The sequence below is a fragment of the Rhinoderma darwinii genome, chromosome 5 (assembly GCF_050947455.1).
Source record: "Rhinoderma darwinii isolate aRhiDar2 chromosome 5, aRhiDar2.hap1, whole genome shotgun sequence".
NCBI classification, from domain to species: Eukaryota; Metazoa; Chordata; class Amphibia; order Anura; family Rhinodermatidae; genus Rhinoderma; species Rhinoderma darwinii.
This window is the reverse complement of record NC_134691.1, coordinates 71,342,194-71,361,613: the sequence shown is the minus strand read 5'-3', so window position 1 is coordinate 71,361,613 and position 19,420 is coordinate 71,342,194. Positions and strand designations below refer to the sequence as shown.

Genomic DNA, 19,420 nt, shown 5'->3' with positions numbered 1-19,420 from the left:
ATTCCTTAAATGCTTAAAATAGCATTTTGTTGTCAAAGAATATATATGATCACAATACTCAGGATAGACAGTTTTTGTCTATTTTTTTAACTGTGGCACTTTGCAACTCATGAACAGGAATCTCTACTTTACTGGGGTATTCCAACCAACATTTCTCAGTTATAGGTGATAAATGTTAGCTCGGTGGGGGTCTGATTGCTGAGACCTTAGTACCTCATCCTCAGCAGTGGTTGGGAGGAAATGTATGGGGCAGTGGACGAGCATGTGCTCTGCTACTTCATACAATTGTATGGGAGGTATTAAAACAATCTATCAGCCGGGGTTCCAATAATCAAAATCCTATGGATAAGTTATAAATGTTCACGCCTGCAATATAATTACCATGTAAATCACACAGGCTATTTGTTACGAAACTACGAAAGAAGACTGAATATAACCTTTTAACTATGTAGCTATCCCTCTTGTCCCCTGAACAAAAATAAGTTCTGTATTAAGGCCCCATGCACACAAGCGTGCTTTTGCGGCCGCAATTCCCCCAAAAATCCACGGGAGAATTGCGGCCCCATTCAATAATGGACGCGGCCAAGTGCATGGCCCGCGATTTGCGGGCGGCTCGCGGGTGACACTCCGCGGCCGGCCGACCCGAAAATCACGGCCGTGCACATGGCTACGGTCGTGTGCATGAGGCCTTAGACAAAAATTTTAGACATTACAAGTGCTGTAGTTCAGCATATGAGACTTAGTCTATACTAACTCTGTGCTTTGCGATACTGAGCTGGGGATCACAGATATTAGACAATGATCGCTAAATATTTTCTTCTTTCAACAACACTTCATGCCTTAGTTTATACTAATCAAAAAAAGATTTACAACAAAAATATATGTTTAATATTCTATGGACAAAACTGGGCCAAAATGTATTTTGATATAGAAATTCATATCCAATCTAAAGTGTGGAGAAAACATCGCTTATGAGTTTACAATCGTACAGATATCGGAAATTTTCATGTTTCCATTCAAAATGTGAGGGAACTAAAACCTGACAGGTCAATTGCAATTAACTGAACTGATTGGAGATCTCAATAGAAACATTTGGACAAACAGAAAGAAATAAAGTAATAAGAAATGACTGGTGTAATCGGCAATCTAATAATGTGAGATTTCTGTTCTTTTATTAAAATGTAGATTCTTTACAAAGTTAAGCCATTTCTTCAAACTTAATTACAAAAATGATCAATAAAACTTTTTTTCTCAAAAATTGTCCAGTTTATGTAAAGCAGTGTCATATTGATGAATTAGCTTTACAAAAACCGAGATAAAGAATAGGATCACTGCTTATTTGGATCATCAATGTTTGTCCACCTGTTTTTTGCTATCAATACTGTCAATGAGATGTCGACATAATTCACCTTCCAAGACCAGTCTAGAAGCAGCAGCTGGCTTCATACATCAGGATGAGAGATACGAAATGAAAAAAGCTTCATTAAATATGGACTAGAAGTATGACAGTCTATAGGTGAATCGCTTATTCTTGATGTGATAGTATCTATGTGATCGCTAAGAATAAATACAACCAGACCTCCATATTATTTAGAAGCCTTTAAAAGGCTAAGATATTTCTTAAAAACGATGTACAATTTTGTAAGCCATTTTTTTCAATTAAATCAATGTCTTATGTGTTTTTAAGAAACGTTTAAAATCACTTTCATGAAAAAAACAATTTTCTTCTATCTACAGCTTCTATCTATCCTGTATATATAAAAACTGTATTGTTCTCTCTCAGCCGATTCCGTCAGTTCAGCTGAACTGACGGCTTGGCTGAGAGCCGGTCCTGCATGTCTCTAAGATGATATTAGGTGATTGATATTTGTTGGATCCTGTCTGTCAGAGATAAGCAGGACTCGCAGTGAGCCAAGCCGTCAGTGCATCTAAACTGACTAATTAGACTGAGAGAGAATAATACAGCTTCTATGTATACAGGATACCTAGGAGCTGTATCGTAAGACATAAAAATAATAATAATAATAAAAGTGAATTTAAAAGTTGCTTAAAAACACATTAATTTAATAATAATAATAAAATAGCTTATGTAGGTGTACATAGCCTTTAAAGAGTTATTCTCATCTCAGACATTTATGGCATATCCACGGATAAGCCATAAATGTCCCATAGATGCGGGTCTCAGCCAGATGCTACATCCAGGTGGAGAATAAATGAAGAGGTGGCTGTGCATATTCACAGGATATGCCAAATAGATCTGAAAGATGCGGGTCCCAGCCGTCTACTGCAACCGGGATATGAATGAATGGAGAGGTAACCGCGCATGTGTATGGCTCACTCCATTCACTTTTATAAGAGTTACAGAAACAGCCATGTATGTTTGCTCAGCAGTTTTAGTAACTCCCATAGAACAGAATGGAGAAAGCTAAGCACACGCGCGGTCACATCTCTATTCTTTCTCCGCTTTTATGCGGCGGCCGACTGGGACCCGCATCTATTAGACATTTATGGTATATCCCATAGATATGCCATACATGTCTGAAATGGGAATAACCCTTAAATTTGACCACACTTGATCCAAAATTAAGGTATTGGTGACAGTGTTGAAATTGGGTACTTAGGGCTCACCAGAACAAATAATTATGAGGGTCCACTGTTATCTATACAGACCCTGTGCATGTCCACTTTTAGTTTGATTGTAATCTTTTTGTTAGAAGTACAAAAGCAAGACAGATCATAAATAAGGTCTAATAGATTGTTTGTAAATCAACTCATATGAAATAGAACCTATCTGTAAGTGATTGGCTAAAAAGCTCCAAATGAGGTTCTCTTCTGCTGGACCATGATTGTGTCAGAGCCTTGCCACTGGACAATCTCGTACTCTGATGGGCCAGTTTAAACCCGAATAGGGACCAAAATAAATCAGGCTAAGTTTGGGTATACACATAAAATAGATTTTGGTTGCACATTCATTTAGCTGAGAGCAATCTCCCTTGACCTCCCTATAAACATGCATGCTCGGCTTAGGTAAGTGTTCATGTTTATTCAATGGGGGAAGGAAAATAAGCTTCTGCCAGTTAAAGGATTAATTTATGCTGTTTCATGATGGAATCTATTGGGAATTGGCTGCTTATAGTGACCCCCACATAGTGGATTTTTCCTAGTAAGATTAGTTTCAAAACTACGATTTCCATTTTACTGAATATACAGAAACATTTGCCAAGAAAACTACATTTTTACAATAAAGTTTTCATCCTCTATAAGGATGAACACACTGTCTCCAGGAAATAAATTGAAGAATCCAGGCTTACTTTGTCATGGCAACTACGCGTATAGCTTGAGACTACAAAAATGCTATCTACCATCTACTCTGGCTGTAGAACAGTAGCAATTACCTCTAATGTGAAGATTGCTGATGCATTAGGTAAAATAAGTACTGTCTAATGAGATAAGGGGTGATTCACCTCCCCATCTCCGCCCTCCTTTCACTAAAAGCACACATTATTATTGGTAGGCTAATTGACCTTTTGTGCCATTCATTCCACAGCCCTGGGCTATTGTTCTTTAAGAAAGAGTATAGAGTCATGTCCTGTCTGAAAAGTGTAGGCATTGCCTAATACAGATGAGATCCAGCATCTAAATTACTAGCTTTCATTAAGCACACCCTGCCTTTAATATATGATCCCTGCCTTTATTTTAAGAAAAACCCAGATCAGTTCAAGCTTTTCTACTACCATTAGGGACAGTTCACACATTGCGTAAATACTGCGGTTTTTCCATAACGGAATTAGTTGCGGAAAATCCGCAGCAAATACAATAGCAGCAAAGTGGATGAGATAAAACAAATCTCATCCACACGCTGCGTAAATACTGAACGTAAAAAAATGCTCAGAAATTGACCTGCGTTGCGGAATTTTATTCCGCAGCATGTCAATTTTATTTGAGTAAACGTTGCATATTTGTTGCATTGTAGCAGTTGTTGCGTTTTTTTGCGATGGGTTCACAGCGATTCCGCCGCAAGAAACGTAACTCAGAAAAAAAACAATGTCATACTTACCCAGAAGTCTGTGTTCCTCCCTCCAGCGTGGTTTCTTGGGACGACGTTTCATCCCACGTGACCGCTGCAGACAATCACAGGCTGTAGCGGCGGTCACATGGGATGAAACATCATCCCAGGAGGCCGGCCTGGACGATACTTCATCCCATGTGACCACCGTTGCAGCCAATCATAGGCTGCTGCGGTCTCCTGGGATGAAACGTCATGTCAGGAGGCCGGCTAAGTGCTGCAGTTTTCCGCAGAGGACATTTCGGCAGAAAAACTGCACCACAGTATGGTGTGGTTTATCGCCCAGAATTCCCTGTGGCGCAATGGTCGGATACGATGCATGCTTTTACGCAGTGTATCCTCCCTGTGTGAACTTAGCCTTACTGTGTACTTGACAACAAATAATGATAACGTTGATAAACTGTGGTTTACCAAGGTTATACACACTCACATATTGTCTTCAATTTATAAACATAATTTTTTTAGTTGTAGTTGTTAGAAATTGTGTAATCAATTCGTCGGGCTCTAATTCGAATATAGAATTTTCTAAGATTCACTAATTCAACTAATTCTAATTGGCATTGAATGTACTGTATAAATACTAGAAATGTATCTCCAATATTGAGATCAGCAGGCTTGATCAAGTTTTGCTGGTTAAGGCCGCTTTCAGACAGCGTAATACCGGCACTTTTTTTGTGTCCATATTATGAATGTAACACTCATACCTCCAGTGGTTCATCAAGACTGGAGTTAGAGCGCAATAGCAGCCTATGGTACGCTAACTCTGGTTCTGTTTGACCGCGGGAGGTCCTAGTGTTGTGTCTGTATTACAGACTCAAAAAAGCACTGTATTAAGCGGCTTATATCTGAATAAGAACACATCACATAAAGACTAAGCATGATATTCGGGATGATCTTTGGGGAAAGGGTCGTATATTAAAAGATATTTCTCCTGATACAAAGATTTTGCCTATGAAAAATAATTTGAATTCTGGCAAATATTATATCATTGCATTGTCCTACATGTATTTTTCTCAGACAATGGTGAAATAAAAGCTACAAATGTAATACTAAACCAGAAAAATGTACAACATGTATGTAAGTGTTCCAACTGATGAAGCAGACTTTCACAGGTCAGAACCATCATTTTAGTACCATAGACATTATGATTATTTTTAACCAATCATTAAATAGTTTGGATAATTAACAATAATTTTTAGGTTTTTAACCGGTTAAGAAAATATAATGATGAGATCGTCAATAGTACAAGGTATGAGTCATGTTATACCAAAGTTAAAGTCAACTGCAAAACTTGCAGAAGCGTCAAGTCACACAAATTGTGTGACTAACTACTTTCTATAGGAGTTTCAGTTGTGAAGGCATTATGTAGCCCTCGTCTTAAGCTGGTCATACATAGGAGATACAACGTTCATTTAGATGACAGCTGTTCCTCCTAACTTCCCGATATTTAGTTCAATGAAGAGAGGGTCCCCTCTGGCAGCAGCCGGATCGGGTATGTAAAAACCAACATGTCCAATACCTCTTTTGCCTGACATCTGCTGTCAGGGAAGAGTTCGAGGCCCCCCTTATACCTTGAACCATTGAGCTATCCAACTGAAATTAATGGGTATTGCAGAATTTTGTCTTATGTGTAGCTTAAAGCTACACACTGACTATTGTAGCTCAAAAGGTATCAAGTGCAACTTTTTGGCAACTTGCATACAACTTCACCCCATGTCTTTCTTACTAAGATATTTGTCGTGCAATAGTTGCATGAAAATCTCTTTAAAGATTAATGTACTTTACATACAGCTCAATGTGAACTTTTATGATCTGCAACTGTTATGCCATAGAATGCATGTGGGTAGTCTTAGTTTTTCATAGTACAAACACAAGAAAAAATCCTTTCTTTCTCACCCTTCCATATCTGTTTGCATAGGATCCTGTCAATAATGAGTGGAAGACAATGATCGTCTCATCCAAATCCCAAATAAATACTCTCTGAAAAATGAATGAGAGAGAAATAGGTATGGACAATAAAAAAAAAATCAAAAAAAAAATCTTGTACATTATTGATGGCCAAAATGTTATGAAATTGCTGTGTTATCATGAGAATAATATTAACAATTACTGATGATGAGAATAATATTAATAATGTATTCAGTACATATTCTACATATTCTTGAACATATAGTTGACTAAATAATTCAATTCTAAATTAAAAATATCTGTAAAAATTAATTAACAATTTAAATGAAAATAATCTAATGCAAAACATTAGCCGTGTCATTTTTCTAAAGAACCTCCAATATGACTAATGTTTAATGGAACCTACTGGGAAAATAATTATTCGTATTAGACTCAGGTTACTGTGTTACATACTTCAAGGTCAGAGTCTGGAGGTGGGGATGGGTTGTTGTTTCTTCTTCCTCGTCCACGTGATTTTCCATCTGATGCACGCCGCAATCGCTCTGAATCTGAATCTTTAATAGGCGTTGATGGACTATGAATTGTGCTGTATTCTGTTAGAAAAAAAGGAATGACCAATTGAAAAACATATACATTGTCATCAAAATGTACATCTTCCCCCAACCCCAAAAATCGGAAATTGGTTTGTCAAAGAAATATCCATAACTTATTTTGCTTATCAATTTAAAATTTAAGAATAATTCAGTTATATTTTGCTGGCCAATAATATTCTGAATGAAAACCTAAAATTACCCGCAGTCATGTAGGGTAATATTTGACTGCTCCTATAGCCATAGTTCTTGTTTTCCCTAATATATACATAGTAAGGATATCTTTTATATATATATATATATATATATATATATATATATATCCTAAATACATTCTTTATGCTCAGACCCCCAGGCTCCTGACTATAAGCCAAAAGGTAAGGCCCTGATGTATGAAACTGTTCGCCATACAGGTGCATATGTCTGCGCATTGACTCCTATGTATACTGTATTGAAAAGCATATTCCAGAACAAATCGTGAAAAGAAATGGTATGCTTGCGCATACTGCCTAAACGTATGCTTAAAGAATACTCTTTAATACTGGCATTTGTCGGGCCTATTATATGCTATGGACACATTCAGTGATTATGTTGGAATCATTCCTGGCGTATATGGTGAACGTACACTGTGGTGTGAACAAGGGGGAGTCTCATGTTAATGGCTAGCAGCTACAAATGACAATTATACTACAGACGACAAATCTCTGGTGGCATATGTACCCAAGGCTCTTAGAAAAATCAGTCTGGTCCCTAGAATAATCTGTCTCCTAAATGTAATGCAACTTTGTCAGTACTAATAATGTTGAGGACTGAGAATGCCAGGCTTCCTGTTGTCGTCAGTTGATTGCTTCTGAATATTCATGAGAGGCACAGTAAGCTTTCCCCCTCGCTGCAAAGTTCAGACGATCACATTACAGGAGTAAAGAACAGGGTATTGCCAAAACCTTTTACTAATACAAAGAAAGCCAGACACGGGATAATTATCAGAGAGGTAAAAAATCACTGACACAAACGTAAGTGCTTCAACTGCAGGTCATAGGTACTTGAATTTCCATATGAAGGATACGAGAGATCATAGGAAAATAGATTTCCTAAATGCCACACTATATTCCTTACAGAATTAAAAGTTACAGAGACTAAAAAAGGGAGGAAACACTGGAAATATTCTAGCATGGACTTCAACATAATGCGATATATCAATGTGTGTGTACAACCTTTATTGTGGGGAAATTTTACTGAACGAAAAAAACATAAAAGTTCCATAAAAAAAGGATGGATATTTACTATACAGTTTAAAAATAAGTAACTAAAAAAACATAACTATTTGTTCAGACAGACTTAAAGCATCAGTACACATAGTGTGTTTAAAACAGTTCTAGAAGATTTCTTAGGACTTTTTATACTGATACTAAATGTGGAGTAATACAATATTGAAGGTCTTTTTTTTACTAGTACATTTATCTAAGCTATACTACACTACTATACTAACATATATAATTAGACAATCCTGGACCATAAAAAGAACCCAACTATATTAAATCAAGAAAGGAGCCTCAGTTGATGATGCCGCTGGGATTCACCCTTTCATGTCAAGAGTCCCCATTGATATAAATCATGGTCAGTACTGACCACAGTGTTTACCTGATAAAATGGTGTAGATCAGCGATACATGAAAGCTGAATATCCTGTTTTACTCAAAATAACACTAGCAGTGTGCCCACACAAACATCGGGGCACATATGTACATCCGGATGCAATTACTGATTAAGAAGATTTTGCATAACTACACCTGGAGAATGCAGTAAGATATTTCCTGTCAATTGGTCACAGTTTGCAATACTCCCACTCCTCTAGTCCCAATCTGGAATCTGCGCCACATCAGGCGAGATGTGGGGGGGGGGGGTGACAGACCCCTGTTTTCGATATAGGTGCGGATCCCAGAGCTGTGGATATGACATAAATGTTTAAGTTGGGAATACCCCTTTAAGCTATTATAAAAAGTTAGAAACCTAATTTCAACCACACACCGCACAGGGATGACATCACTAATGGATGTACACAACCCCTGGATTAGACAAGGTCTGAATATGCCCATCTGATTATAGAAGAATACACAAATGTGTCATATATCCCTCACAGTTATTCTTTTGCAAATCCACCTGTGGCTCAAATGTTATGTAAAATAGGCTTTGGGCAGTATTTTCACTCCAGACATTTAAAGCCTCTTTCTCTGCTTAACATACGTTTTACTTTAAGATCTTGCAAAACAGAATGAAAAAACTTTCAACCCACAAGAGTCTGATTCCCAGACTACCTCCTGACTACTTATTAAGGAATGTACATTTTTCACAGCCAACTGGACCACAAACATTCAATGCACCGTCCTGTGCAAAGACTGCTACAAACTGCTTACAATAAATGAGACCCTTCACCTGGGTTGTTTCATATACATATAGTATTACTTCATATACAGAAAATATTCCAAGTATCAATTTATAAAAGGACTTCCCATAGGTCTTCCTCAAGAATATAATGATTAGGAAAGCCACATGCATGGACCCTGTACACCACCTCTTGTATTCCCTTCTAGAAGCTTTCCCACACCATGCGATGCCACATCCTATATTTTTGATTCAAGTTTTTTTTATCACTCATAGACTCAGAAGAGATCAATAGCTGAACAATTGACATGTGCTGTCTACAGGTACGTAACTAGAATTGAAGCAAAATGAGGTGGGCCTTCACCACCCAGTGACAGGAAAATGAAATATTAAAAAATTAGAGGTATGGATAATAACATCATATATCAGAGCTCCCCCATAGTAGTGCTAGATGGCAAAAAGTCGCCAACTTGTTATTCTGCCCACAAAAAATGAACAAGGTTCTTACAACTGAGTGGGCTTCCTCAACCTCTGGGACCCGCAGCAGCTGCAATGGCTCCTACAGCTATAGTTACACCCAAGGCTATCCATATTTGCCAATTAGTCTAAATAACAGGATGTAAAGCCAAAATCAAGAGATTCAACCAAGATTCTGAAGTTAAAATATAGAATTAAAAATCGTTCTGGAGTTGTATACTCTCTAGACAGATGACATCTATATGAAGCACAGTAACAGATATCTGTACAGTTCAAATAGTACAAATAACCAAATACAGAAAAGGAAAAATAGCAAATATTACTGGAAATTATTTTCCAGATAGATAACAGAGGTTTGTCCATTAATATATATATAAAAGAAACAACCAATTACAAGAACTAATCCGATAACAGGTATGATGAAGCACTCAATATTGGACAGATAACATCAGTCCAGTTCAAGATTATCCAACTCGTTCCTGACGAGAAAGTGAGGGAACCCTCCTTAGCTGCTGATGTTGGGTAGAACAATTGTGACCTGAGGTAGAGCAAACATACAACATAGAGTTGTAATGAGGTCCCAATAATTGTCTGATCACAGGTAAATGAATAAATCCTGCTTCTTTGCTACTTCAGCTACTGGAATATTGAATGAAAAAAAATTAATGAATGAATGAATGAATGAATGACTATCACTGTGTCATTGGACAAGTTTATATATACTGCCTGTAGAAGACAACAACCTGCCTACACATGTGGTCACTTTTATTAGGAAAGACGGCTCTCAAACACCTTCCTTCACCTAAAAGAGCATACAAAGACTTTGTTTTCTTCCCTGATGTGTTTGGAATCACACAGAGGAAAATATACTTACCACTAACTCCTATGAAATAATATAAACAATAACTATCGAACAAATGAACGAACGAGCAAACGAACGAATAACTTTCCTAATAGGTGGTTCTTTATGAAATGATTTCTATACTGTGTTGTCACTGTTTGGTCAATCCAGATATTAAAAAAAATCAGAACTCAAGGGGATATGTTATTGGAATTATAGCAAGAAAAAAAAAAAGTACCCTTAGGCTGCCCTCTTGGATGCCCATACATTTGCTTGTATGGTGTTTTTTTATTTGTTTTATTCTTATTGCTAAGGGTTATACAGAACCTAGATCATATGCCTGTACGATCACTCCCTGTCATTGCTATAACAGTAGAATAATTTGATTCCTCCTGGATCCCAATAGATATAATTATATTTTGAAGAACACATGCAAGTCTTCCAGGAGTTAACTGATAAGAATGCATGTAAGCATATTTAGTGAAGTTGCCATATACAGTGAAGGAAATAAGTATTTGATCCCTTGCTGATTTTGTAAGTTTGCCCACTGTCAAAGTCATGAACAGTCTAGAATTTTTAGGCTAGGTTAATTTTACCAGTGAGAGATAGATTATATAAAAAAAAATAAAAAATGAAAATCACATAGTCAAAATTATATATATTTATTTGCATTGTGCACAGAGAAATAAGTATTTGATCCCCTACCAACCATTAAGAGTTCAGCCTCCTCCAGACCAGTTACACGCTCCAAATCAACTTGGTGCCTGCATTAAAGACAGCTGTTTTAAATGGTCACCTGTATAAAAGACTCCTGTCCACAGACTCAATTAATCAGTCTGACTCTAACCTCTATAACATGGGCAAGACCAAAGAGCTTTCTAAGGATGTCAGGGACAAGATCATAGACATGCACAAGGCTGGAATGGGCTACAAAACCATAAGTAAGACGCTGGGTGAGAAGGAGACAACTGTTGGTGCAATAGTAAGAAAATGGAAGACACACAAAATGACTGTCAATCGACATCGATCTGGGGCTCCATGCAAAATCTCACCTCGTGGGGTATCCTTGATCCTGAGGAAGGTGAGAGCTCAGCCGAAAACTACACGGGGGGAACTTGTTAATGATCTCAAGGCAGCTGGGACCACAGTCACCAAGAAAACCATTGGTAACACATTACGCCGTAATGGATTAAAATCCTGCAGTGCCCGCAAGGTCCCCCTGCTCAAGAAGGCACATGTACAGGCCCTTCTGAAGTTTGTAAATGAACATCTGGATGATTCTGAGAGTGATTGGGAGAAGGTGCTGTGGTCAGATGAGACTAAAATTGAGCTCTTTGGCATTAACTCAACTCGCCGTGTCTGGAGGAAGAGAAATGCTGCCTATGACCCAAAGAACACCGTTCCCACTGTCAAGCATGGAGGTGGAAACATTATGTTTTGGGGGTGTTTCTCTGCTAAGGGCACAGGACTACTTCACCGCATCAATGGGAGAATGGATGGAGCCATGTACCGTCAAATCCTGAGTGACAACCTCCTTCCCTCCACCAGGACATTAAAAATGGCTCGTGGCTGGGTCTTCCAGCACGACAATGACCCGAAACATACAGCCAAGTCAACAAAGGAGTGGCTCGCTCAAAAAGAAGCACATTAAGGTCATGGAGTGGCCTAGCCAGTCTCCAGACCTTAATCCCATCGAAAACGTATGGAGGGAGCTGAAGATCCGAGTTGCCAAGCGACAGCCTCAAAATCTTGATGATTTACAGATGATCTGCAAAGAGGAGTGGGCCAAAATTCCATCTAACATGTGTGCAAACCTCATCATCAACTACAAAAAACGTCTGACTGCTGTGCTTGCCAACAAGGGTTTTGCCACCAAGTATGAAGTCTTGTTTGCCAAAGGGATCAAATACTTATTTCTTATACTTATATATAATTTTGACTATGTGATTTTCAGTTTTTTTTTTAAATATAATCTATCTCTCACTGGTAAAATTAACCTAGCCTAAAAATTCTAGACTGTTCATGTCTTTGACAGTGGGCAAACTTACAAAATCAGCAAGGGATCAAATACTTATTTCCTTCACTGTACCATATACCATATTGCCATATTGTCTGATTTTTAACCTCATGTGAAAATTGGTTCGTAACCAAGAGTTGTCTTCTCAAGCTTTGTACATTAAGTAGCCCCTTACATAATTACTTGCATGTGATGCTGACATATTTTCTTATTATCAAGCCTTATATGGGAGATATTGAGTGTTTCTGTTGACTTACTGGATTCAATAATTCACAAATAATAGCGTAGTCTTAGAACCTACCAATAAATGTTGGTAAGATATGGTAACCTATCCAGTATTTTTATAGTCTTACAGATTTCAGCAGGAGACTGCAATGTCAATGGGACCTTAAAAACTAGAGCTGCTGTTGATGGAAAAAAAAAGAAAAATAATGTATTTTGGAGCCAGAGGTGTCTGGCAGCTGCTTATCCCCGACTGCTCTGTTGAAATAACATGCACATTTAACCAAGTTGAATATGCATGTTAATAGGGAAATTGGGGCTCATAATATAAAATTGAACACTCAGCTGACAGTTTTTCTATGCCTTGTTTATACACATTAGACAGGACTCGGCCACCTTCACTGTGTATGACTAGCCGTTTAATGAGTTTGTCTTTGACCTGCAAGAAATATATATCTATTGAACTACTTTAATACTGTGTGTGGTCAACATAAAACAAGTAGATACACTCTTAACAATTCTAAATGGCTTAGATAACTAATCAAATATTGAATCTCTTTTTCTAATTTCATACTTTATATAAAATATGAATTTATTTTTGATAGGATCATTTTAATGAACATCAGACTCTGACTAAGGCGTAATTACTGAATGTGATTATTGAGGGAGATCGCATTTTGCACATCTTTAAAAATGAAGGCAGCCCTATCATCACACACACTGAAGAATGTTGTTTGCTTTGTATGAAACACAACATTGCTAGACTAGAATAAATATCTGAGGTTCACCAATCAGCGGAAAAAGTTACTGACCAGCTAGTATTTGATAAAAAAATTTATAAACATACAACAGGGTCAGTTTCTATTTGATCACTATAGTTTTGCATGAGAACAAGAAGAAATATACAGAAGACGCCACTATTCTCGAAATCAGATATTACTATTATTAATAGTTGACATTTCACACATCAAATGGTACAACAAATTGCATAGAGAAATGTGTCATTGGTCAAGTATATATATATATATATATATATATATATATATATATACATACTGCCTGTAGAAGACAAAAACCTGCCTACACATGTGGTCACTTTTATTAGGAAAGACAGCTCTCAAACACCTACCTTCACCTAAAAGAGCATACAAAGACTTAGTTTTCTTCCCTGCTGTGTTTGGAATCACACAGAGGATAATATACTTACCACTAACTCCTAAGAAAGAGCTAAGCCAGCTTTCAAGACTCCCTGCTATAAGGGATAGTAGAGTTACAAGTGGCAGCCAGCATGGTGTCGGGAACTTAAAACCAGGACCAAGTCAGCTGTTCCTCATGACTTGGAGCCGGGTGTTAACCTCCTTTTACAAGCTCTGTTTCCTGATAAAACGACCAATCTGGGCACCAAAACCCAGCACACTTGTGTCTTAATAGCAGCTCTGCAGCTGTGCTCACATTTACAAGTAGAAAGAACACAGATCCCTGCTGAGCACCAACACATATTATTCATACCGTATACCCGCTATCCAATGTTAGTATCACATGGAACCTTTCCTTTCCACTAAGGGCTGGAATCTGAACCAACAGCCTTGTAGGAGACCAGAAGACCGAGAAGCACAAACTGCCTGAATCAATGACTGGATGTTCTGATAGATGTGAACCAATAGTCAACCACTACTACTACTAATAGAGATGGGTCTACATACAATACTGAACCAAGATAAGCTATGTAACTCAACACTCAACTCATATTACAAAATCACAAAGGGAATGATAAGTTAATGTATTTTATAACATACTTTTTTATTGCCATACTTGTAGTTATATTATTTTGAGAATGTGGTATATAAGAAGATCCAGCTCATTGGAAATAACAATTAGCCTCAGAAAAAGTTGAAGAGAAGTATCGGTAGCAGATGACCAGTCACAACATAGATTATTAGAATCCCTGAAATCATGAACAAGTCATTGAGAAGACTTAAGACACAATCAGAAGAAATGCTAAACTAATCACATGGTTACCAGGGCTGGAAACCAACCTAAAGGCACTAAAAACATAGATGCCATCCTACAATTTTAACTTTTCTTAGATACTTGTTTTATACTATACTAGTTCCTTCATTCTGAGGATAAATAGAAGATAGATGGATGGATAGATAGATAGATAGATAGATAGATAGATAGATAGATAGATAGATAGATAGATAGATAGATAGATAGATAGATAGATAGAAAAAAAGATAGATAAACATAATATTCTGAAGAAATTCTAAACTTATCATATGGTTGCCAGGGCTGGAAACCAACTTAAAGGAACACTGAACATAGAAATGAATGCTTGAATGCTAAAAGTAAAGAGTAGAACCCCCCCCCCCATACACTGTTTATCAGTCTGTAGAATTTTCTGCATGTTTCTGAAACAGTCTTGTAGAAATCCTGTAGAGAACACAGGGGTTAATTTCCTGCTGAGAACAGCTGAGGGGCGGGGTTTAGAAAATGGGGCATGTGATAACTATCTGTGTGTCCTACTGCAGACAGGGCAAAGGGGGGAGGCACAGGACAGTGAGGAGGAGGAGGAGGAGGAGGAGGGTGGAAATGACTGATCTAGGACACACAGGAAAGATTTCTTTATATATTTCTCAGTATTAATTGCAATATGAGACAAAATAGGAGCAAAGGAAAGAAGGAGATTAAGAGTGCTGAGATTATTATTTTTTTGTGTGCATTTTCTATATTTAGCGTTCCTTTAAATCCACATAAAAAAAACCATAGATGATGTCCTACCAATTTAACTTTTTCTTAGTTACTTGTTTCATTTTTGTTCCATCTTTTTGAGAATATATAACTCAAGGAAATAGGCAACACTCCTGGCTTCCAAGTGAAACAAAGGTGACTTTATTCCATAAGCGACGATTCGGCAGATGCAACTGCCTTTCTCAAGCAAATTGTGGTGTGCCAGCAACAGGAATTAGGCTAAGTTCCTCTGTTAGTCAAATCCAACAAAAAAGCGGCACTCCCATTTAGGTGAAGCAAAAAAAAAAAAAAAATGGACTTTTATTCCATACGTGACGTTTCGGTTATAGACCTTTCTCAAGCACATATGGAGACATTAGACATATAGAAAGATAGCAGAACTCCATTACAGACCTAGATGAAAATGACCACAGCCCAGTGATAAATCCCAGAATAATTACCTGTGGAAGGATCTGTTACTGCTTGACTGGTGACGCCAGATGGTGGTTCTTGCAGCTGGTATGTTGCGTTAGTGGAGGGAATAGTAGGACTTGTGTTGCTACTTGTCATGTAGTGTGATGGATATGGAGAACTGTTGTAATACTGTGCATATTGACCTTGGCCAAAGTTGGGATAAGATGGGTATTCCTAAAACACAAAATCAGTAACTAAATCAGAGTTTGTTAAACATGTTGCTACTTCAGGGAAAATATTTCAAAATTCTGTATAAGTACAAACATATGCTGATGATACTTCCCACATGGAATTTATTGACCCGCTTGTTGGCACATGGTAAGAGATAAGTGAAAGGTATTGGAGGACTTTACGTGTGCCACAAATGCAGCTATTAAACAAGACCTGATATACAAATGCAATACAAATGTATGTGGGGTGGCCAAACACATGGTAGCTCTCCATCACATTACAAGAACATTACTGCAGCACATCTGTCAGCGATGGAATTAAGTCTGGATTTATAACACAGCATGGAGAAACACTCGGAGGTTGGAAGGACAATGTCACGGCCTAGGAGTTATTAAGGTAGGAACACAGAAGAAAAGGGAATAGGAAAAAAAAGGCTTGTGTACAAGTGAAATACCCCTTCTTCTCCAACATTTACCTGCTGGGAGCTATTAAATCCTGTTGAATTTGTGAGTGAATTGCTTCCTGCATAGATTACTGATGCTGTGGTGAAACTGCTCCCTGAAATGAAAGGAGAAAATGCTTCAAATTACTAAAATGTGTACACAAAGACCTCCCAGACCGCGGCATCAATAGACTCCATGTCTGTGCCGGGTAGAAACAACAGGTTTGCTCCATTCCTGACTAGTAGAAGAGAAATCCTGATGACTGCATTAATGTGGAAGGAAAACTACCTAATAGGACGCATTTTGACTGACGAAAGTCTGAGACTGATCCTTATAGTCAGCCACTGCAGTCACCTAATTCTGTATCAATGTACGTTCTTTTGAATAAGTGTTACCATTAAAATTAAATAAAAATGCTATATCCCAACTTTCCCAGACTCCAGAACAGCAAGTTATATAACAGATTAATATTTAATTTCAAGTTTTAAAGGGTAACTAAACTTTCAGAAAATTTCTGACATGTTCTAGTGACATGTCAGAAGTGATCGGTAGGGGGTTCGTGCACTGAGACCCCCACCAATTGCTAGAACGAAGCAGCAGAAGCGCTCAGATGAGCACTGAGCCACTTAGTTTCTGATCGCCTTTTCTCGGAAAGCCAAGGTAAGGGTCACTATGACATGTCAGAAGATTTCTGTAAGTTTAGTTACTTTAATGATCTCGTAGTACCATCTGTTTTATATATATATATACTTTTGGATTATGCTATGTTTAATTAGACTAGATAAAGAGTGAACAATGGAGCACAAATGTGGAATTTCATTATATAACTTTTTATTGTTATATTATTTACTATTCCTATAAGTGCAGGCATTTGTGCATATCCACAAAGGAAGAGGAGTGTATTGAGTTTAACTCTCCCTGTATCATCTAGCTGTAAACATTGTGGCAGCCACTAGTTTTACATTTGAATGCATGGAATGTCTCATGGTCAGAAATAGACTCTAGCTGTTTGCGGAGTAGCATACATGTATCTGGTTGGTCAATGACTCATATAGCCCAAGCATGCAAATATCTGATATATGTTTTTGTATTACTTGATTTTAATGGCATTTTGTCTGAAGAAGGCTATAATGATATGGTGTTATCTGATCCTCATCCAACAGAATGGAGCTGAGCTGTAATACCAGACACAGTCCATGGACAAGAGTGTACAGTATATGGGTAATCCTTAACAACCCCTTTAATTTCACTTTTGGTACCCAAGCGTATAGATTATTTTGGGGGACAGTCATGAGGCCCCTATAAATCATTATTCGATTCTGTCTAAATAGTTGGGTATCGCCAACTTTAATCTGTACATGGTCAGTTTAAAGTGTAACTAAACTTTTTAAAACTTTTGACATGTCATAGTGACATGTCAGAAGTTTTGACCAGTGGGGTCCAAGCACTGAGACCCCCACAGATTGCTAAAACAAAGCGGTAGAAGCGTTTGGGTGAGCAGTATGCCACTTGGTTTCTGATCGTTTTTTTCACTAGGAAGTTGAGAGAGGGGTGTACTGGCTCAATAGAAAGTATATGAGTCTGAACACTGCTCAATTGTCTTTCCGTGGAAAGCCGATAAGAAACAAAGCAGCACACTTCTGAAACTACATTTTAGCGATCAGTGGGGTCTCAGTGCTTGGACCCCCACTGATCAAAAATTCTGAAATGTCACTATGATATGTCAAAAGTTTTATAAAAGTTTAGTTAAAGGGGTTTTCCGAGATACCATCATATTTTCAAAAACCCCTTTAATGCATGTAATTTATAAATGTAAATACATTTGTAATATACTTACCTTTTCCAAAGTGGCCCCGTTTCCAGATCCTGCCGTGGGAAACTTGATTGGTGACGTCACTCTCTGCTCCGGCTCTGCCGCTTTGTTGATCTTGAATTCTTTGCCAGGTATACGACACGTCACTTGTCACGTGGTGTATATCGGCTTGTTCTGTTGTAATGCGCATGTGCGGCCCCTGCTGTTATCTCGAGAACAGCAGGGACCACAAGAACAGCAGTGACAGCGCATGCGCATTACAGGCTGTGAAGCAGAACAAGCCGATATACACCACATGACAAGTGACGTGTCGAATACCCGGCAAAGAATTCAAGATCAACAAAGCGGCAGAGCCGGAGCAGAGAGTGACGTCACCAATCAAGTTCCCCACAGCAGGATCTGGAAACGGGACCACTTTGGAAAATGTAAGTATATTACAAATGTATTTACATTTATAAATTACATGCATTAAAGGGGTTTTTGAAAATGTGATGGATCTCGGACAACCCCTTTAAGCTTTAACTTTTTCCTACATCAGATTATTGTATATTGCCTGGTATAAAATAAAAATCACTTCCTAGAATTCAAATCGACAGACCTAAATCTGTACAGATATACAGCCAGCAAGGTATAGTAGGTCATTTTAGGCCTGAAACCTGCAGAATTATGAGTTCAGCTGTGAGCTATAAAAAAAAAAGCTGAACTTCGGGATCAGGACAAGATAAGTAATGCAATATATTTAGAAAGTTACTATACTTTTTATGCAGTTCTTTGTATAAACTATTAAATGGTGCCTAAACTTAAACATATACTCTAGGAGAAGAGCTCAGATAAACATCCTGATAATCTCAGCTATCTCTCCCGACCCGCTATACAAATGCACACTCAGATCGGCAGAGCGTGCATATTTATTTCAATGGAGAGAAGGGAAAAAAAAATCACTGCCACACTGCTCTAGTAAAGGCATAACTCCCAGGGGAACAAAAGATTGAGGAGTTCAGATGACTTTGTGTACGGGCAGATTGACACTCATTGTCTGCTTGGTATTAGGTATATGTCCACAGACCCTTATGTATGTATTAAAACCATAGACAGACATTTTGTACATGGCAATATCCATTATATGGCCATATATATATATATATATATATATATATATATATATATATAAAAATATGAGCTAAACACAAGAAATGGTTATAAACCATACCTAATAGAAATCCCAAAATATGCAATCCATATATAGCACGGTGCCGTTTCGGAGAGCAATAATTCAAAAAGAAAAAA

At 37.8% G+C, this 19,420-nt stretch overlaps 1 protein-coding gene across 4 annotated transcripts in view; it reads right to left on the bottom strand.

The window, feature by feature from the left end:
* Positions 1–19,420, bottom strand: part of EYA1 (EYA transcriptional coactivator and phosphatase 1) — an 88,912-nt gene that overhangs the window by 42,681 nt on the left and 26,811 nt on the right. For all 4 annotated transcript variants that reach the window (XM_075828229.1, XM_075828231.1, XM_075828232.1 and 1 more), the window contains 4 exons: positions 16,353–16,435; positions 15,694–15,880; positions 6,428–6,567; positions 5,963–6,046 (listed from right to left, as the gene is read on the bottom strand). In XM_075828229.1, the coding sequence (XP_075684344.1) occupies positions 5,963–6,046; positions 6,428–6,567; positions 15,694–15,880; positions 16,353–16,435 (494 nt within the window). The remainder of the gene's footprint in view (positions 1–5,962; positions 6,047–6,427; positions 6,568–15,693; positions 15,881–16,352; positions 16,436–19,420) is intronic.